This window comes from Lissotriton vulgaris, chromosome 3_1 (assembly GCF_964263255.1).
Source record: "Lissotriton vulgaris chromosome 3_1, aLisVul1.2, whole genome shotgun sequence".
NCBI lineage: Eukaryota > Metazoa > Chordata > Amphibia > Caudata > Salamandridae > Lissotriton > Lissotriton vulgaris.
In genome coordinates this window covers 2,103,274,063-2,103,297,069 of record NC_141689.1, presented here as the reverse complement: position 1 = coordinate 2,103,297,069, position 23,007 = coordinate 2,103,274,063, and the positions used below count along the sequence as shown (strand labels likewise).

Sequence of the window (23,007 nt, the reverse complement as noted above, 5' to 3'; positions counted from 1 at the left end):
AACTAAAAACTCCTGCGACATTGAATACATAACTAGTGTAACCAGTTTTACCTTCCTTCACCCACAACAAGTCAGTTTAGTCAACACTGTGTCGCTGTATTAGGCATACATGACGTCATTTAAGGGTCGCCAGGGGTGGCTGCTGCGACTCCTGGCATGCCCCTTGTGACCCCTGGCACTGCCTTTGCGACCCTCAGTGTCAGCAGTGGCAGAAACAGAAGCAGCTCGTCCTTATGAACATCGGTGGGGGCTTCGCTCACCTAGTTTTTTTGTCAATTTTTTGTATTACACTAGTAGTGAATAATATAACATGATTCGCTATTCGTTTAATAAAAAATGAAGTACAAATAGCTGGAGTATGACTTTCCCAGGCAGCTGGGGTAAGTAAAAAAAATGCTTTTAAATGTATGTATGTTGTGTGTGTGCTTGCAGTTTTCAGTGTGTTTATGTAAGAGAGTGTGTATGTGTGAATGCCTATGTGTGTGTGAATGCCTATGTGTGTGTGTGTGTGTCAATACGTGTGTATGTGTAAGCGTGTGTATGCGTAAAACATGTGTGTGTGAGTAAAAGTGAATGCCCAGGGGCATGCGAAGTCACTCCCGCTACCCCAGTCATTTTGATGAATTGACGTCCAGGCACACATCTGGATATGTATACTGCACACACTCTTCACGAATCCAGCAAAAAACTCCTGTCTTTTGCAAAAATATCGCAGGGGAAGCTAAACCTGGAACAGCATCCAGAGCGGTGGTTATATCACGTAAACAAACAGGTGCGCGCCAGTGGTAGAGTTAATAAACCAGCAGTCTAAAGTGTCGTCGCAGCCTGGCACGATAAATAACGAAGTTATAGATTTTGAGGCGGGGTTTTATGTTGGAACATATTTGCATTCCCTCATATACCGCCCCACACTCCAGGACGCACCTTTCCACCTCATATTCAACCGCAGCTTCCTATACCTCTGGCGCGCGCAGGCAGGAAAGTCACAGTTTGTTTACATAATATGGCCTCTGTGGCAGAGGTAAGAAGGGCATCATTTTGTGGACTTTAAAAGCGCGCCTGTTCAGGGCCTGCCATTAGCATGGGCGAGCAGGGCCCAGGCACAGGGCGGCAATTTCCTGAGGGGCACATGGAGATGTGTGGATTAAGGTTATGCCAACAGCAGCGCCCTTCTCACCTTACTCCAGCCTGGTCTCCAGGCCCGGACTGGCCGTAGCGGGCACCGGGCAATCCCCCGGTGCGCCGCACGGGTGGGGCTGGTTTTGGGTTGCTTGCTCGTTTCTGACTGATTTGCCAGTTTATAGTGGTGGTATATGGCGTGTGATGTTTTTAACACTCCTTTAGCCCCCTTCCTTGCCCTCCCTTCACCCTCTGAACCCTGTTGGCAAACATCAACAAAACCGTCCTCTGTGTGAAGCAGCTGAGCTATCCGTGATTTAGGTGAGCTGGGGAAGGTCTGGGGATGTTTGTGTTCAGGGGCCAGGCTCTGCTCATCCGTGTACTGACCATTGCACACAAAAGGGACCCCCTGAGGCCTCATTTAGGAGTATATTTATAAGGGGAAAGCGCCAACAGAACATCACTTTAAGCGACGTTCCAATGACGCTATGCCCTTCTCCATATTTACAAAGCATTGTTAAGCTTGTGGCTTAACACCGCCTTGTAAATACGGTCACTTTAGATGCATCACTTTGCGTGAAAACGATGTGCAATGGGTATGGCTAAGGGCATTCCACCGCAACACCCATTGCTTTTTGACGCTGCCTCAGATTTACAAGGATGTGTAAATCTGAGACAGAGCCAAAAAACTAACGCCATGCAGTAGCAGGCGTAAGAATGGCGAAACAAAGAGAAATATTTTTATTTCTCCTTGTTTTTGCTTTAGCCATAAAGACCAAGGTGTCCCTTCTGCAACACACATAGAAGTAACACATTGCCAATTATTGTTTGTTTATGTGCAGGAAGGGGCACCTTCCTGCACATAAACATACAATCCCTGCAACACAGGCACACTATAGTGCAAGGGTGCCTGCATTGGCGCTAGGCAGCTAATTTTAGCTCTAGTGCTAGTGAAAAGACAGGAGTGCGCCGTATTGTTGTAAATGCAGTGCATGCCTGCATTTTGGAAATGTCAGAGCACAGCGCTGCCAAATTTGGGGCAGCCTCGCGCTCCGAGATTTCCTTGTAAAATGCCCTTTAATGTACTGCCATCATCAAGGTTGCCACATTTCCCTTCACCCATGCCCAGGGTGCCATCGTAGAAAAGGATGGCTCTGCCTGTACTGTGCGAATGAATGAAAGTCTGGAATGTGTTTTCAGAGTCTCACTGCCAATTGCTCAGGGTCACAGACTTTCCACATAATCCATCACCTGCTAAGTCATTCACATACTTTAACAAAAAAAATCTACCTCACACAAACCAAAAGTTATCTAAAAAGTGTCACAATGGCAGATCCTTTCCCAAAGTGAATTAGACACCTTCCATTTACAGTTTGGTGTTAAACTGGTACTGTGGTGAAATCTTTGCCCAAGTAATATTAGTGTGTGTTAAAATACGAAATAGTGAAATAAAACTGCTACAGATTGTGCTGCACCATGCCAGATAAATTGGCTTTTCTTGCCACATAATTAAGATAAACCTTGCCCCAAAATGTGGTCCCCCACTGAAGCATAATTTCAGTGGCCCTGCTGTTGCCCTGTGTGGGAGCTGTGGCACACAAAGCAGAGGTTCCATTACTGATTCTCGGGGATGTCACAGGAGGACAGTTCCTCATTTGCAGGTGTGACTTTAATCAGCGCAACAGGTTTGTACACTTTCGATGAGGAAATATTTATTTGCTGCACAGAGTCACATTGACAGAGGATACACTCCAATCTAGCGCCTGTTCCGAGAGGCAGGCGCTGCCTGGAACCAGTCTTCTTCCGTGAGCCTCCTGCACTGGGCAGTGGAGACATAGGTACCACTTGACCAGTGTCAGCGGGACAGACTGATCGACGTCGGACGCGACAGAGCGCACCGAGAGGAGCGGCTGTTGAAAGCTTCACCCGCGTGAGGAGGGTGGAGAGCCCGCGCGGACACCTCCCGCGAGCCTGCGGGCACCGCACCTGCGCGGGGAGGGGCGGCAGGTACCTGAGACGGACTGCGAAGGGGCCCAGAAGAGCTCCCGGGGCTCACTCTCCATCGCCCTGCAATCACCGAGCCAGGCATCATGGTACCCTTGAACGTTTGGAAGGACCTCCTCATAGAAACGGTGCTGGGTAAGGGCTTTTCTCTTTTTTTTTCATGTCCACGCGCAATATCTGAAAGTGGCTCTTTGTCAGCAGCTAAGCAATACTTTCCTACAGTACAGTACATTGCCAATACAGTACTCTAGAGTCTAAAGTACTGTATTGGCAATGTACTGGACTGTAGGAAAGTATTGCAAAGTCTAAAGTTTAGACTATGTAAAGCGAAAAGTTTCCCTATATAAGAAACAATGGGTCCCGCAGAGGTACCGGCAGTGCAAGCGTCTCTCGGGCACAGAACAATTTGAGCGCAGGCAGCAGCAGTGCATGATGGGCGTATAAATGTGGGGAACACGGGGAAACACCCCCCCCAGATTTTGTAGTGGGGGGTACACACGGGACAAGGGTGAGGGGGACGAGGGGACACAATAAATCCCCCTCTCTCCTTTGTCAGTCGCAGGGCCATTAGCAGGTCAAAGCACTACTTACATTGACTTTGCACTTGACCTGTGACTTTCCCTTTTGTTGTGCTGCAAACCTCCAGGGGTTTTTTCTGCCTGCAGTCTGCACTTCAAGGACCAAGGACGAGAGGTAGTTTGTTGATTACTGACAGCACCCTGCCCTTCCTCAGCCCCGACCCTACCCTATTTGACTGTTTCCAGTGCTCAATTTAGCCACTCAAAGGCTGTTTTGTTGGAATGTTTATTTTAAGCAAATCGCCTCGGAACATAAGAACAATTAGTATCAGATTCAGACCTAGTCTAAACACACATCTTGTGCTAAGTTGTGTGTCAGATGTGTTGGTCTGTCCTAGTGTTTACACAAATATTTTAAATACCACTATTTTGTCATTTCTTTTATAGTGCTCCTCAACCCAATCCAGGGTGTCGGAGTGCTTACCATCACACATACACATTGACAATAAATCATATGTGTGTAAATCAATTTACAGGATATATTACAAAAGATAGTGAGGGTTACACGGTGTTGGAGTCACGTGTCTTTTCCTTCACTGTTTACTGTGCTATATTAGAAGAATTACAATTTATTTACTGCAAGTAACTAAAGGATTTCTGTATTAAAAGCAATAACCCACTTACCCACCTATATAAAATAAAAATCCGTCATCTGTGTGTCACATGATGTGCTTAGCGGGGGACATATTAACACTCTATGCTACTTTGAGTGACAACAGGGACTAGACAAAACACCTGTCTCTCCAGCAAGTGTATTAAAACTCCAGAGTTATCTTACCATTATTATTATTTCCTGAAATGTAGTGGGTACATAAAGATCTACGCAACAAGTGCCTTAACCCAATAAAATATTTTATAATGCAGAAGTTGCAACCAATTAAGCAGAACAGATATACTGCCACATTTCTCCTTGTTGCTAATTTCTTTCTGGCAGAGTTTCAATAAATAAATGTATAAGTGGAGGCCTAGATCTTGCGCTGGGGTTGCATCACTTTTTTTGGCACACCTCTGACACAAAATCTAATTTGCTAAATATTGTAATGCACTCAAATTTAGTCATGATAGTCCTGCTTAACACATGTGAGGTCTTAGAATGTGATGTCATTTTTTGTGATATCACTTGGTTAGTGCCCCAACTTCTTTTTTTAAGACGTGTGCCCTAATGGGAGAAGTATAATGGAGAAATGGTGTTGGTGGTTTTCTAGGCTAGGCATAACATTTAAATGTTATCCTTGCCATATTAAGAGACCAGTGTAACTTGATGGGAATTAGAGTATTGTGACTGAATTTCAGAGATGAAGCCATACGTCTAGTTCGGCATGTAAGACAGTTTTCAGTGACAAGAGGCAGGCTTGTGAGACGCCCACAAGGACGGTGTGTCCAAAGTCCATTCATGACAGTATTTTTAGTAGAAAAGATATAAGAATGGCTAAACCTTTCAGGACCCAGAGGTACTAGTTTGCCAATTTAAAGATGTTGTTCAAATGGAAGAGTGAAACATAAAGATGAGCGTTGAAACAGCGGGTGAGATTGATAGGAAGTCAGCAATGTCTATGAGTCTATGGCCTTTTGCATTTCATTGCCTGCTAATAAAATCCTGGCTAGCATGCTGATCTATTGCCCCCTCCACCCCCCAATCATGCAGGGGGGTTTCTGTCTTCCCTGGATGAGTTCCTTTCGAAGTATATGTTGTAAATACTTGAATTTCATGGTTCTAGTGGACCTTAATATACATGTGGCTGCATCTTCTGACCCGCATGGTTAACTCCTTTCGGAGCATATGTCATCTTGAAATATGTCACAGTTTATGACTCAGCCTACACACATCGCGGGCCACTCCTTAGACACCATTTTTTCTAACACTCAAGTTTAGGTACTCAACATTAATCCCCAAGCTCTCATTCACTTCCATTGATCACTGTACCTCGACTCTCACAGATGCGGATTTCACTGTTCCACTACCACATTAAAATTGGGCCACTGTCTCTTCTACGGAGTTTAGACTTACCTTGAGCAAGCACTCTTCGCCGAAGAAGAAGAACATGGAGGTTGATGTTAGTGGCTAACCACATTGTACCTATTAAACACAGAGATGTGAATTCCTCAGGCAAAAGACAGTCAACCCCTTGGGCTAGTGAGGACCCTAAAAGGCTTTGTAAGCACTGCAGGAAAATGTATTGGAGCCTTTATTACCTTTGAAATGACCAAGTGCTCTTCAAGAAGCTTCTAAACATCTACCATTGTGCAATTGAGAAAACTCAGTCTGACTTTTTTTACAGATCAGATTGACATTTCCCAAAACAAGTCCGGGAAAATATAAAAAATTGTGAAAAAGGTTATGCACACAGAAGCCTTGCTTCAACCGCTAAAAATAAGTGTTTAACTTCTTTGATACTAAAATCCAAAACACTGTGGATACTTTACAACTCAAGGATGCTGCCTCAGTGAGGATCAGTGACCACACAGCACTGCTAGTAGAAATATTGCCCTCTGGTGGCCAATTGCTCCTGGAATTTACCTTGATTTCACTTAGGAAGTCTGCTCAGGCCTTGAGTGCCTGCAAATCAGGGTCGCAAGATGATCCCTTTTCTCCTCACATTCTTGCTGCCAATTATATGGCCATCAACCCTGCTCTAAACCTGCTTCTAAATCAGTCAATTCAATTCATTTGGCCATAGTGCCCAGTAGTTAAGCAGGCCAAGTTGATTCCTCTTTTCAACAAACCCTCGGCTGACTGGACCAGTCTTTCCAATTTCTGTCCCATTTCCCTGCTGCCATGCTTTACCAAGATTTTAGAGAAGCTCATAAACAAGTAGCCTTCTGCTTTTGAGAACAAAATGCACTTCTTTACCATGCCCAGTTGGGATTCCGACCAGGTTTCAGCACCAGGACCATACTCTTAGAGACCCCAGATACAATTAGGCCTGCGGCAGATCAAGGGAAGCAGGTGGCACTAACTTTCCTTGATCTATCTGCGGCTTTTTACCTGGTCTCACTTTCGACACTCCTGCAGCATCTCGAAGACATAGGTGTCTGCAGTTCTGCTTTGGCATGGCGCCTTTCCTTTTTGACAGACAGGTCCCAGTTAGTTTGGATGGTCTCATTTGCCTTTCATCGTAAACCATTGAGTTATAGGGTCCCTCAGAGGTCTGCACAAGCCCCACAAGCTGGTGCAGAATGCTGCTGCCAGGCCTCCACTACACCTTCCCAAAAGAGCCCACATTCAGCCAGGCCTAAAGGAACTGCACAGAATGACTATAAAAGATTGTGTGAGGTTCAAAGGTTTGGTTCTGGAACACAGAGCTTTTTACCACAAATCCTCAGTATTTGTCAACAGATTCACACCTTACCAGGCAGCTCGGGCTCTTTGATCATTTAACTCCTTGCTGGTAGTAATTCATCGTTTCAGATTAAAAAAGTGGAGCGGTAGCTCCTTCCCTTATGTGGCTGCCAGGAAGTGAAATGCTCTCCCAGTTCAACTCCCTGCTTCCAGGAACATTTGGTCTTTAAGAGACTTCTTAAGACCTGGCTCTTTGGTTGTGCCTTTTAGTACCACTGTTATTTAGGGATCAGACTTGCTACTTAGTGCCTGGACACTCTATTGAGCAGCTGTTGTGCTTTACAAATCTTTAAATAATAATAATAATGTGTAATTTCTTTAGCAGGTTACAGTTGAAAGACTTTTTGTCCGTCCTTGAATAAGAACATGATTAATTATTTTTGTGTGGATTTAGAATAAAGAAGTTATTTAAATGTTGTAAATGTTTGCAAGTGCAGAACGAACATGTCTAGTGGTGAAGACATGTTAAGGTAGAATAGGGTGTCATCTAGTTATTGTTTCCACCGGTTACATAACTTGGTGACCAAATAGCTTTCCCAAATCCTCAACGAACCTCCCTTCCCTTTACCCTTCCTCAGAATTTTCCACACAAGTCTGTCTGTCACGGGAGGTAACAGCAGTGACACACCTATATTTAAGATTAGATGCCACTGCCAGTAGACCACATTGTCTTTGCTATTAGTGTTCATGATGGCTCAAGTTAGTATAAAACCATAATAAATACAAGCCCCATTATCAAAACATTGCATTCTGAACACAGTCCGAACAGAGTACCCCCTCTGTAGCATGTATGTGCTATGTTTCTAGAATCCTTTATGAATGCACATCTACCTAGGTTTCTACTATTTAAAGGTGATTAGTAGGGCACTTTTTTGCCCAGTGTTGACAGTGAAGCTGCAATGCACATATGTTCTTATTTTCCACATTGACACTGTAAAATTTACATTTGCCAATGTCCGTTGAAATTTTGTGGTGTTCCTCATTGCTTTTTCTTTGTGTAGGTGATATTACCCGTTTTTCACCAGCACTCAGTTATCTGCACAGTTAGGAGGAAGTGATATGTTTGTTTAAAAACAATGCGTTGTGTTGTGTGACAGCTCCTCCTCAGACAAACTCATATTTTAGTTGCTTGCTTCCAAGACAATGGAAGCCGTTTCCCCTGACACTGCTGAGAGTTTCCCTTACTCGTTGCTGTTTGTGTCTGAATAATGCTGTGCTTAATGAGAGGAAAACACAAGATCTTCACTACAGTCAATGAACAAGGACCCCCTGCTACTAATGTAGATACTTAGGGCAGGGAAATAACACAATTGAAGAAAAACCCCTAGGCAACTATGGGTTTATATCATGTTTCAGACTTAGTAATACACAGACATGACATTAGGGACTCAGTGTACACATAAGATCATTTAAAAATCATTTATTTAATAAAAAATTCTTTAAAGTCATACTAATACATATTCAACAGTTTCCAAGTGCAGACGTGTGACAACATCTCAACATAATTTAGAAAAATCGAACACAGAATTTGATAAACAGACATTAGCTTTTTCACTCAAAGCAATAAGAAGGTGATAATGACAAATTTACAATTTTTTTTAAGGAAATACATTGTGCGTCTAAGATTTAAACACTTAAATCAGGTCGATGAATGGTGGGTCTTCTTAATGTCTACGCGACTTTCAGCGTACACAACGCCTTCATTAGGAAAGCCACAGTAATTCCAAATGCAGCTCTGCCAAGTGTCACACATCTGGTGTGACACTAACGCATTTTAAGGTACATTACCGCATTACCGCATGTGAAAGGATTGTCACGCAAATCAGCGTATTTAAAAGCTGAGTGTAGTATTTGAGGTTGTCATTGTCAAGCCTAAGTGACTGTCAAGCCGGAGTGAAACTGAGTCTCTGTGGCAGCGCGCAGCCTGTTGCTTATGCGAGCTGCTCCAGCAGGCTTGGGGATCAGCTAAACTAAGGCTGCAGGCAGATTTAGTTCAGCTGCTACAATCTATCATGATTTAATCTAACTGCCACGGCTCAGCTCTTAATGCAGGCTGATGTCATCACGGTGGGACGTCACTGTGGAAGCGTGCACAGTTATTTTGGGCGCTGGATGCGGGCAGGGCAGCATGTCACTATCTTTAGAGGTAGCGCTGCTTATTAACTACGGCACCGGTCCGCTGGCTTGCATCGACTCGGTCAACACGTCCTAGAAGCTATTGTTATTACCGCCCCTGTTGAATCATAATGTCTTACTGTAGCCGACCGAGAGAAGTCAGTGACACCGGGGCCGCCTGGACAGACTGGAGGTGGAGGGCCGCCCTTCTTCTGTGAGGTTAGTGAAACTCTGCAATTGCCTCATGTTCGACTGGCCGCGGTCAGTAGGAGATAGAGCCTGTGTGCGCTACGTTGAGATGCTGGCTGAGCCCCCAACCCCACATGCAGCTCTTCCGCCGTATCTCGGTTATCTCTCATCGGTGGAGCCTTGGGAGAGACCGCTGGTCTCTGAAGCGACTGGAAAGGTTTTTGTATTGCTTGGTAAAGGAGCCCCCACCCACCACCTAATTGGGCCTCCTTGTTTGTTCAGAGCGTCACTCTCTTCTTCACAAGTAGAGGAAAAGAGATAAGAAGCAGCACATGAAGGCCACTGCGGATCTTTCACTTATTCAGAAACACTCAGTCTGCCCGGGTCAGGTCAGCTAGCACAGCAAACCCCATTCCCTTCGCGAACCAATATTTATTAGAGCTTCTTATTAAATAGAATAAACTGTGCCATGTTTATTCAGGACGTAAAATTAAATGCCATGGATTACTTTTGATTTATTAGGGCATTTTAAACTGAAGAGAACTTTAACCATTTAAACTAATAAAAACAGTGTGCAAACAAACCTGAAAGCTTACCCAGTTCTATGTGTGAAGTGTGGGTCATCTCAATCAGGTGCCTACCCACACACCTACTTGCAAATGCGCTCCATTCTAGACTAATTCTGAGTTTGCCTGTGCCCCTGTCACTCACACAGTAGGTCTCTGCTTTGTTAGGTCTCGCAGAGAGACCTAATGCCGCCCATCCACAAAGCTGACTTTTACGATGAGGATTTTCAACAGTTCACGTGAAGAATCACGTGACCACAAGCTTCTCGTGCACAAGCTTGCATTCGATCATCAAAGGCAGCCCAGTCCCCCTCACACAAGCTTCTCCCAGCAGGCAGCCCACCCCCCTCCCTCTCCGTATGGTCGCTCGAGTTGCAGGCAGCCCACCCCCTCCCTCTAATCTGACATCTGCCCCGAGCCTTCTGTCTATCAGCCTCCCTCCCACCTCCCCCTAATTGCTTTAATTTTCACGCCTCAAGGCCGTGAGCTACTTCAAAGAGATCCGCTCCGCAGCTAATCAGCCTGCCCACCCCCTCCCTACATCTGACAGAACAATGCAAGATTTTTATTAAGTACGATTTTTCAAAAAGCAGTCTGTTTAAAAATATTGCAACATGACAAGTTATTTCATTAATTTTCGTCAGGTAGTTTCTTTGCATTTTCATTATCAACGTGTGGTTGAAATCAAAAGCTTTACATGAAAGTAATGTTCGTAGATGGTAACAACTTTAAGCCTGGTTTTGAAGGTTATTGTATATAGATTAACCATTTAGCATACTTCTGTCATCGAGCTTGGGCACCTCATCTGTCATAAGAAGTCACTTATCACAACACCAGTAGTTTTGTAAAGTCTGCCCTTTTATACAATCCTTTGCTTTCCAGCATTGGATATTTGGACAAGACTCTTGCAAAAATTCCAGTTCCTGACCTTTCAACCGTGTTAATGAAGCGTTCACCCGTTTGAGATTCACGCGGCTTCTGTGCTGCTGCAATCTTGGATCGGGCCCAGAGACCCCTCCAAACTCAACAGCTTCTGCTGTTCACGGGCAGCTGTCATCTACTTACCTGTGTTTCTAATTTAGTGTGTTATAGACTGTCGTAATTTGAATAATCATGCCATCCCAAACGCCTCCAAGTGCGATTGTTCCTCGCCCACCACCATCTGCACAGCAGGTTTTACTCCTCGCTGTGTTTTAAACATACTCACATGGTATGCATTCGTGTGCTTGGATACGAAAGCTTCCAAGGCCATTAGCTTCTTTCTGTCATTCGCCCACGGCAGCAAGTTACCGTACTTTGCCATCTTACATGAATTCACACTGCATACTTCCTCCATCTGTTGTTTGCATGCACGGGGTTAAAAGAATGCATCGCCTTAGGCAGAAAGCGTGGGCGCCCTCCTGTACCCAGGGTGTGCCCGCCAGAACCCTGACGAAGAGTGCGCTGCACTGGATGAAGTCACACCTCTCCGACCGCAGCTGAGGGAGAGTTTCCGAGGCAGGCAGGGCTTGAGTCAGTCGGTCAAGAGGAAGAGCCAAGGCAATGAGTGTGTTCGCCGCCCCTGCCACCCTCAGCCACATGGCACGCCGGCAGGGGCCAGGGCTGTGTGCCTGCCAAGCGGAGGCGTAGCTACCATCGATGCACCAGGTGCAGTGGCACCGGGACCCAGAGGCCTGAGGGATCCACTCGTCACCCACCGTCAAGAATAGTGGCAAACACAGGTATCATTTCGAAAGTGTAAAGCGAGCTTATAATAATGCAACAAATGCGCCTACGCACTAGAAGGCTCGGATTGTTCTTCTGTGCGCTGAGGGGGTTAATTTCCGCAGGGGGGGGGTAGCTTAAAACGAGGCACGTGTCCCACACGCACTTGCATGTTCTAAGGCGTTGATGTGCCTCAGTGAGGAGGACGCTTCCTAGCGCTTGCCTGTCATGATGGTGCCTCAGTCGACCAGATGGTCCTCATTATGAGACTAGCCAGTGTGATAAGTAACCTGTCGTTCCTCTCCAGCAGACTTTTGAATGCATTGGGACAGCCTACAGTGAGAGTTGAGTCCCTGGTCGGCTACTGACTCGTCTGTTACATTGGGCGATCCACTGTTGCTTCACCCCGCTATTTCCATGAGTTATGGCGTAACTTGTGTCGTAGTTGTACACTGCTCCACTAGTCCCCGAATACCTAGAGCAGTCGGAAATAAATACTTGTTGAAAACAGACATGTCTGTCTCCTACTAAAGACTGCCTATGTCACTGCTGCACTAACTAGTACACAGCATCGATAGCCAAATACCTCTCACTGGTCAAATACCCCTCACTGGCCATTGTTTTTCAGGATCCCCTGTTGGCCCCAACTAAGAATGCTTTTTTGTGGTTGGAGAATCAGCAATGCTTTCCTTTTAATGTATTTTATTTTACACCCCCCTCCGCTTCCCCCGCCCCATTTAACCCTATGTTCATGTCGTGGATGCACTTTGTAATGCCCACTCAAGGCAGAGACGTAGCCAGGGTGAATCGGTCTTGTTTACCACCGGCTGAGGATGGCAGTGCTCGCCCACATCATTTACATTTCGAAGTGCTGGCACTTGCGGTCTGCCTCAAACCTTGGCTTGATGCGTTGACCGGGTGGTGCTGGGTCAGGTCGTGTCTAGATACGGATAATGTCCTCGCAGAAGGTTTCCTACGCGCAGATGTGCTCAATCATGGGGTGTTCGCTTTTAGTTGGCATTCTAAAAGTAGCATGGAGCCATGACTGTCGGGTGACATCAGACTCTTCTAAGAGATGTTCTTGGAGTAGAATCCTGACGAAGAGCCATATAAGACTTCCGAGGTTGCGTGAATTCAAGGCTGCGATAGTAGTGGTCCCTTAATGCATTGCACACGCTGCACAATGACATCATGGGATTATTTCAGGAGACTGACACAGCGCCGCAGTTTATCTCATCTTCTGTGCGATGCACCTGCATCTTTCAACTAGATCGCTATGGCAGCAGTCCTTTTCTTGGGCCTCAGAGGGCCCTCCTTACGTGAAGCTTTCCTCTTGGAAATAAGAATGTTCTTCATTATACTGTTGTCCTTTGAGGTGGCGACCTGTACATTGGAAACAAATAAAATGTTGATTTATCCTTGGTACTTTTATCTTAGTTGCCTCGCAATGTTTCGTTGACGTGAACTGGCACATAAGGTGGCACTGTTTTTTCTTAATATTTAATTTAGCAGTATCGATTATCGACCTTTTTCTGCTCTCTAATTTGTATTTTGTTTCCAAGCCCCCCCCGTTCGCCCCAACTAAGAATGTTTTTTTTTGTGGTTGGAAAATCAACAATAAGTTCTGCCCCCTCACACACACTGCCCACTCACACACTGCCACCTCACACACACAACCCCCCCACACACACAAACACACAAACACACACAAACACACAAACACACACACGCAACCACACACACACACAACCCCCCACACACACAACCCCACACACACACTGCCCCCTCACACACACTGCCCCCTCACACACACTGCCCCCTCCCACACTGCCCCCTCACACACTGCCCACTCACACACTGCCCCCTCACACACACTGCCCCCTCACACACACTGCCCCCTCACTGCCCCCTCACACACGATGCCCCCTCACACACGCTGCCCCGTCACATATGCTGCACCCTCACACACGCTGCCCCCCTCACACACACTGCCCCCTCACACATACTGCCCCTCACACACACTGCCCCCCACACACTGCCCACTCACACACTGCCCCCTCACACACAAACACACAAAGACACACACAAACACACACGCACACACAACCCCACGCACACACAACCCCACGCACACACATACACACGCACACACATACCCACACACACTCATACCCACACACACACATACCCACACACACATACCCACACACACACATAACCCCACACACACAACCCCACACACACAACCCCACACAACCCCACCCACACCCACCCACCCACACACAACCCCCCCCCACACACACACACAACCACACATCAGGATAGCAAACATAGCATAGCAAAACAAAACATAGCATAACATAACATAGCATAACAAAACATAGTATAGCATAACAAAACACAAAAAACAGCATAACAAAACACAACATAGCATAGCACAACAAAACATAGCATAACAGAACATGGCATAAGAAAGCATTGCATAACAAAACATAGCATAGCAAAACAAAGCATAGCATAATAAAACAAAGCATAACAAAACAGCATAACAAAGCATAGCATAACAAAACACAACAAAACATAGCATAGCATCACAAAACATAGCATAACAGAACATGGCATAAGAAAGCATTGCATAACAAAACATAGCATAGCAAAACAAAGCATAGCATAATAAAACAAAGCATAGTATAACAAAACATAGCATAGCCAAGCAGAGCAAAACCTAGCATAACAAAACACAGCATACCATAACGAAACAAAGCATAGTATAACAAAACATAGCATAGCATAACAAAACATAGCATAGCATAACAACGCATAGCATAGCATAACAAAACAAAGCATAGGATAGCAAAACAAAACATAGCATAGCATACAGCATCACACAGCATCACTCAGGAGCCCCACAACATCACTATACGCTACCACAGCATCACTTGAATGCCACAGCATCACTCGCTCGCCTCCACAACTTCACTCAGCGCCACCACAGCATCAATCTGTACAACAACTGGTTCAAATATGTTCTCTCAATGTTTCAAGCTTTATTACAAATGTCACAAAAAGATGTTACAATTTCACTTCTGTTCTTGGATTTTCGTCACAATAAAATACACTGAACATAATCTTCACAAATGTTATTTACAAAAGTTTAATCTATTGCCATTATAAATTACAATAACTTTTATTTAAGTATTAATTATTTAAAAAAAAATTAAGTCATTGTTATTTGTAAAATCAATACATGTAAGTCACGTAAATACAACACATATTGCATTACAAATGCTACAGGTGTCACATTTGCAAAAGTTCTAACTATTGGCATTGTAAATGACAAAGCTATTAATTTCGCTATTTTCAAAACCAACACATAAATAAAACATTTGTCATTTACAATACCAATAGCTCAAACTTTCCTAATGCGAGACCTATTGCATTGCAAATGCTTGTTCAGTTGAGTTACAGCTCAGGTCACTGGTGCTGGTTGAGTGAGACTGTGAGTCACTCAGCTGATTATAATGACATTTTGAACCACTTCCAAGCTGCTTTATCTAATTTCTGCAATTTTAGCTAGAGTCTTATCAATGGAAGTCGTTTATATTTCTTTCGTTTTGCAGCAGTTAACTTAGTTTCTCGTTCCTCAAATGTGTGCAATTTCTGATATTATTGTTTCCCTCCTCTTCATTGCTTAATTTTGCTCACAAGACAATGTCACTCATAGTAATTCAAATGTCACTCATAATTACTCTAAAATTATTTAAATGTCACACATAGCAATCTGAAACCTTGGCAGCTATGCAAATGTTAACATTTAAAATGCACAACGGATAGGAAAGTTACAGGTTCACAAATTGCAGTGAGGGGCTAGACGTTCATGGGCAAAAATATTCAGGGTTCTTGAGCCCCAGCTTGATGTTGCCCAGATCGAAACTGAGTGCTGGTGAAACATTACTTTCTAATTCTGGCTCCCACTCTACCCCTACCTCCACTCAACATAGTGTAATCCTGGACACGTGGTTCAATCTAACTTAGCTGCAGGCACTGATAAACTCTTAAAAAGTGACTACTAAGAGACCCATATTAGCCCTCCCTTACTTACTATTGGTTGGCTTCATTGTCACCCTTTTTTCTTCCTTTTCATAGATGAGTGCATCTCTATGCATGCAGGCTTCACTTCATCTTCATGTTTTTGTTTTCTTCCCTGAAGCATGACCCAAGTACTATTTCTCAATGACTTCTTATACCACCTTCCCCTACAAACAATTTTCCTGTGCTGCAAAGCTGGTCAAAGGGCAAATGTAATTCTTTCTCTTCCTGCTGCTGGATCTCACTCTTCACACTTCCCAAAGTTGCATATATATACCACCAAGGGAGCATATGTTCAAGACAGGCACTGAGCCAGCAAGATGAAACAAGAACAGAAAACAACACATATACCCCAGAATAGATCCATAAAGAAAATAGGGCCACTTAGCCCATGCAGAGGCAACGTTGCATGCACAAACAAAATTATGTGTGACATGTATATAAAAAAGATCACATTTATTCACTGGCAATATGGTTGATATGCAAAAATTAAGAACAAAACAAGTCTTGGTTGTATTTTGAAATATATACATCTTTTATAGAGCTATAGTGTGCTGCTAAATTCAATTTTTAATATGTATACTACATGTACAACTACATTTCCCAGAATGCATCCTAAAAGGCAGGACGGGTAATATGTATAAAAAGGAACATAGTAGAAGGACTCACTGACCATGAGCAAGACTTGGAGGAGTTGAAATGCGTAGGTGTTTGCTACGTGGAAATTAAAGAAAAGTGGCTTATAAATATAGGAGACTGGAGTGCAGCGTTTTCTTTCAATCAAGGTGGGGAAGTGGATGTGCGATATATATATATATATATATATATATATAAATATACACTGTTGTGAACAAGGTCTCAGTGACTGAAAAGCGTCGATATTGCTTTCACCTTAAAATAAAGACAATGGAATAAGAAATTATCCTAAAAACCTTCAGTGAGTGCGACCCATTCCTTTTTGGGAGAAGTGTGGATCTATATACATATATATTTTTTTACCAGCAATCAGTCCGTAGGAGTGCGCTCTTTTCATAGTGGGTACCGGTGTCGAGGGTGGACCACCCCTCGCTTACTTGTGTTTTTACAGGTAAAGGTTGAAAAGCGTTGGTGGTGGTTTGATGGTGAATAATTGCACATTTGCAATACATCGTTTAAATATCCATTCTTTTGGAGTGCGGTGATTTCCTGTGGATAAAAGTTTGTTAAAACATTTGAAACGACTTCTGGAGTGCGATGACCTTCTTTAGTTGAAAAAATTACTGCGAGGTATGGTCTGACCTCGACCCCGACACCCACGGAAGAGAGCACCGATTACAGACATGCTTGTTTAAAAAAAAAAATTTATATATATATATATATATATATATATATATATATATATATATATATATATATATATATATATATATATATATATATATATATATCTTCCTCTACTGCTCATCTCGATCCCAACCTTGGCATATTAAAGCAGGCAAGGACCACGTTTCTGTGCAAAATTTTCATTTATTCCTCTAGTCGACCATGACGCGTTTCGGTCCTTCCTGGACCTTGATCACATGACAACGCTATTTTGATATATACTGGCTTCGTCTCCACAACATCTAGATTTTTCTTCCAGAAAAAGACGAACACGGACCCAAAGTTTCTGGTGCATGAATACATTTATTTACTGCCCGCACTGCCGCCATTACGCGTTTCAGACTATCAAAGTCCTTGATGACATGACGCGCTGCATTGTGTCTCCCCTCCATTTAAAGTGCCAGTGCAATACTGATGTGCAAAACAGGTGACTGAACTACAGGCACTGAAGAGTTACGGCAATAGCATGAACATGAAAATGCACCAAAAATATTCATATAAGTATGTTGTGAGTATATACATCAATATAAATATATAAATATAAATATACATACACACACATATAAATACCCATATGCTTGGTTCATTAATGAATACATCCTAAAATTGAGTATTATTAAAAGAGATTTAAAAATCACCAATTTATTTATTATTTATTTATTTATTTATTTATTTATGTGCTTCTATAGCGCCTGAATAAATCCCCGAAGGGGTATCTCCGCAATTCTAGAGGTACTTTGTAAATATCCCTCTAATATGCATATTGTGTATCAGCCTTGTACATTTTTAAAAAACCCCGTAAAAAATACTATTTTTAAAATATATCGTGCTAAAAACCAAGATTTGATAAATATGATAAAAACCGTGCTCACAGTAAATACTGAGCTACTATTTATCATATGTTTTCACCAACTGGCACTACATCATTGCTTCAAGAAGGTTACTGTTAGTTCTATGCTATTCTGAAAAATGTAGCCCAAAGTGAGCTTTCTCAAATGTTCCATGTTCTACCGTGACTGAAAGGTATAAAATGTGTCACCTTATGGAATCAAAAATAGATACCCAAGAAGTGCTCAGTGCTATATATATATATATAAATATGTGAAAAACTTTTTAAAATTAATTTACAAATCTGAGGCTGCAGTTGTTAAAATCCTCAATTCATGTATACATAAAATTGTATAAATAGCTCTTACTAAAACAAGGGATACAAATAACAGTTTTTTAGAAAATTCAGTATGGGAGAAGCCCCTTATTATCAAGTGTAAAAATCCTTACTCGCATTCAGCCCAAACGGAGTTTTCGTATCAAGCTCCAGAATATACCTAGTTTCTAGGAGACGGAGTTGAGCCTATCGGTTGCCTCTACTCTTTAACAGGGGAAGGCTATCCACCACAAAATATTTCAGATGGTCTAGGTTACCTCCATGTGTCTCTCCAAAATGTCTGGCCACTGGGTAGGCTGGATCGCTTTTAGTTATGGCTCTAATGTGCTGGAGTATCCGTTTGTGTACTGGCAGCTTAGTGCTGCCAATATAACATAGTCTACAGGAACACTCCAGCACATATACAGCGTATTCAGTCCTATATGTGAGCCTTTTTGTAATGGGTACAGGGAATAGTATGAAAGGGCTTGTATAGCATTTTGTATTGTCTGCATATTTACATGTTTTACAAGTGGGGCACTTTACAAATCCTTTTTGCGTCGTGAGCAAATTCCTGGTTGTTCTTAGTTCAGGACTATTCTTAACTAGGTTGTTACTCATTGAACCTGATTTTCTGAAGGCTAAGTCGGGTTTCTTAGGCAAAATATCTCTCAGAATAGGATCACTGCGTACTAAGCCCCAATTTCTATTTAATATTTTACATAGGGCTTGGTGTTGTCTGTTATAGGTTAAGATCAACCTTGTTGATTGCACCTTAGGATCCATAAACACATATTGCTGACTTTTTTGTTTTTGTTGACTAGGGTCTGTTCCCTATTGATGGCCTTGGTTTTATTAATGGCTCGATCAATGATGCCAGCAGCATATCCTGTCTCTAGGAACCTTTCCCTGCTGGCCTGTTGTGCTGCTAAACAATCATCCTCAGTACTGCAAATTCGTATGATCCTCAGCATTTCCCTGTAGGAAAGGCTATGGATCAGGTGTCTAGGGTGCTGGCTGTGTGCATGAAGCACCGTATTCCCAGCCATCGAATTTATGTACATTTTGGTTTCTAAACTCTCATTTTTTTTCATGACCTTTTACATCGAGGATGGTGAATATGCACGTTTGCAATAAATCATTTAAATATAGATTCTTTTGGAGTTTTGTGATTTCTTGTGGGGGAAAGTTTGTTAAAACATATATATATATTTTCTACGTGTAAATGATGTACCTATATTGTCAGATCTGTTAACATTAATGAATGACAACAATTTGAATATGGAAAACAGTTTACCTGAAAATAATGAACAAACAGAATCATCAACCACAGGAATGGAAAGATGGGACCATATCCCATTTCGACCACCCTCCAGATTTTCACCACAGTTGGCAAGAGATAATTTGGATATCTCTGGTGAAAATTTAAGATCTTAAACAACTGTATTATGTAGCAAACCACAAGAAAAAGAAAATGAATCCAAAAAAAGCTTTATTTCATAAAACAGTGACAAAATTACAGAAAGAGGAAGGAGTACTTGTCAAACCCTCCGACAAAGGAGGAAATGTTGTGCTGTGGGGTCGAGAACTTTACGAGAAGGAAGCACTCAGCCAACTAAACAATCGTGAATGTTATAGTAGGATCAGTATGAAGGAATACGAAGGTGTAAAGGAACAATTTTTTAAAAAACTGGATATCTGGAAGGAGGAAGAATTGCTGAGCTGGGATTAGTTTAAATCCATCAAGAAGGAAAAGCCAGCAATACCAGTTGTTATATGCTCCCAAAGGTGCATAAAAGCACCACAAGTCGACTTGAGAGGCCGATAATTCTCTCATGTGGTGGTTTGTTCGAAAATGCGTCTAGTTAAATTGACTATTTTTTTAAATCCAATTGTGAGAACCCTGACCTTGTATATCAAAGATTCCACGGATTTTCTGAAATATTTTTATGATGTACTTTGGAATGAAACCACCATGATACTGTTAACACTTGACATCTCCATTTTTTACACCAGTATAAGGCACATGAATGGTCTTAAAGCAATTGAACACTTTCTGAATAGGAGACCGATACAATTCCTGAAGCATTATCGACTGATTTTGGAACTAATGGAGTGGTGGCTTACGAAGAACTCTTTCAACAAGAACAAGGGACTGCGATGGGCACCTGCTTCGCTCCCAGTTATGCTAATTTACATCTTGGCTGGTGGGAGGAGCAGGTGCTCCGAGGGCCACTCCTTGAACATTGGTCAGGACAGATTTTATTATCGGTTAGGTTCATTGATGACGTGTTCGTGCTGTGGCAGGGCACGGAAACAGATATAGAACTATTCATCAGGGACCTTAACCAAAACTCTCTTAAACTGAAGTTTCTGGGGCAATGCAGTAAGACTACCATAGACTTCTTAGATATTCGTGTAAAACCTATAGGAGAGAAATTAGAGACCACAGTGTTTAGAAAAGCTACAGCTGGCAACACTATACTCCACGTGGACAGTGCTCACCCAGCACCCTTAATTAGGAGCATCCCCTTTGAGGAGTTCTATAGAGCACAAAGGGCATGTAGCAATCAGGAAGAGTACTACATAATTGAACAGAAAATAACAGATAGGGTATGCGCCTGAGGTCATAGAAGGGAAAGTGACTAAGGCCAGGAATCTAGAGAGACAAAAAGTGTTGTTCGAACCATCTAGAACACAACAGAGAAAAAATGACAGGAAACCGCAAAAAAGTCTGGAGAATTCTAGATTTATAATGACATTTAACATCAAACATAAATAAATCAGATCCATTTTAAATAGCCACTGGCATCTGATAAAGGATGATCCAGTTCTAGGGCCAAGAGTGAAAAAACATCCAGACATTACTTATGGGAAATCCAAGTCATTAAAAGACATGATTGTGAAAAGTGAGTATCAGTATTTAAGTTTCTTGAAGTGTTTTTAAGAGGTATATGAAATATGTTTTTTCTAATGGAATCCCCCAATGTATGTTCCTGTTCCATAATCCCTATTCTTGTTTGTAGGAAAATAATATACCATGAAGCACTTGCACTTTCAACAATTCTTGGACTGGAACTAAGTATTTAAGGCTGATGGGGAGAGAAGCATAGAATTGAATCATATCTTGTTTACTAGAGCACTGGCACTTTATATTTTTTGATGAAATAAATCAAGAAAAACATGGTTTAATTTTGATAATATTCTCATCCCTCATGTGCAATATAATTGTTTTTTAAAAATATGAAGTTTTTTCCTGGGAAGGTTATGGAATACATTATTTAAATGCATTTGCACTTTAGAAAGAATCCAAGTTCTTTTCATGACTGTATAAATTCAAGTTAGGGGGACTGATTGATTTGCACTAATGCACAAGCACTTTTTTGCCAAGAATTGCAAAATGTGAAATAGGCACTTGCCAAGTAAACCCCTCGAATCAAGGCCAAATGAGCCTATTGCACTTGCACTTTAATATTCTGCAAAGTTAAATTAAAACATGTGAAACGGAACGGAAGACAAATTGAAATCATGTACAATGATGTAATTATAAACTCAATCAACGAAAATATTGGATCAGAAATGCAAGAAATTAATGATTCTGCTGATTATAACATCTAGACTGTTTGATTCTTTGAAAAACGAATGTACTAATTTGATATTGTTATTTGAATATCCGTTTCTGTATAAAAAGTACGAAAAAGGAGATATGATGAATAGAACAGGCTGCCTAAAATAATATTGGTTCAAACCAAAGATATTCCAAAATGGCGGCCAGTTTGCAAGTGGTACAGCATTGCGTGATCACTGTGAATGAAGTCTCTTGTCAATTTCTCTTAATGTCTTGAGTATTTTAACGAAAATGTAATGGTGCTCAGGCATCATGAACAAGGCAGCGTGAGACCGCTGAAATGCGTTGATGTTATTTCATTAAAAAAAATAAACCTACTGAGTGACCAATTTTTCTCGGAGTGGCGGATGATTATTTTAAATAAATATATATATATTTAAACAAAAACCTCAGTTTTGAAGACGCACACACAAGCAGTATTTTTTCGGCACCCAGCGCCTCCTTTATTCATTAAAATTGAATTCGCCTTACGCGTTTCGGAGCATCTTCGCTCCTTGGTCACAGGCATTGCGGCATGGTGGCAGGAAGAGTCAAAGGGGGAGTCGCCCAGCATGCTCTTATGTGACGCCCTCCTTTAGGCAGCTTGTATTGCATGCTGGTACTTGTGGTTTAGTACAATACTTTATTAGGTTACATGCCTCCTTCAATTTTAATGAATAAAGGAGGTGCTGGGTGCCGAAAAAATACCGCTTGTGTGCGTATTCAAAACTTAGATTTTTGTTTAAATAGACTATGGCGGCAATCCGAGCTGCGAAGACTGCACCACCCCGTCGAAAACAAAGGGGACCATGGAGACACAGAACTTTGCACAGTCTCCGGTTGGCAAAAGCGGTCAGAGGCTTACACCGCCATACGGCGTTCTTTTAATCTAATGCCCACTGGAGGGCTATGAACAATTGTGACAATATCGTGTTGGGAGGAAACTTTCTATAAGTATTTAATGATAACAAAGGTGGCATGTAACCTACTAAACGATTGTACTAAACCACAAGTACCAGCATGCTATACAAGCTGCGAATATCTGCTGCCTAATGGAGGGCGTTACATGAGAGCAAGCTGGGCGACGCCCCCTTTGACTCTTCCTGCCACCATGCCGCAATGCCTGTTACCAAGGAGCAAAGATGCTCCGAAACGCGTAAGGCGAATTCAATTTTAATGAATAAAGGAGG

General features: G+C 42.4%; 1 protein-coding gene across 1 annotated transcript in view; it reads left to right on the top strand.

Annotated features, from left to right (window-relative positions):
• Nucleotides 1–2,829: 2,829 nt before the first annotated feature.
• Nucleotides 2,830–23,007, top strand: part of CWH43 (cell wall biogenesis 43 C-terminal homolog) — a 433,217-nt gene continuing 413,039 nt past the window's right edge. Inside the window, exon 1 of the mRNA XM_086962659.1 lies at nt 2,830–3,258. Coding sequence (XP_086818785.1) covers nt 3,210–3,258 — 49 coding nt within the window. The 5' untranslated portion in view covers nt 2,830–3,209. The remainder of the gene's footprint in view (nt 3,259–23,007) is intronic.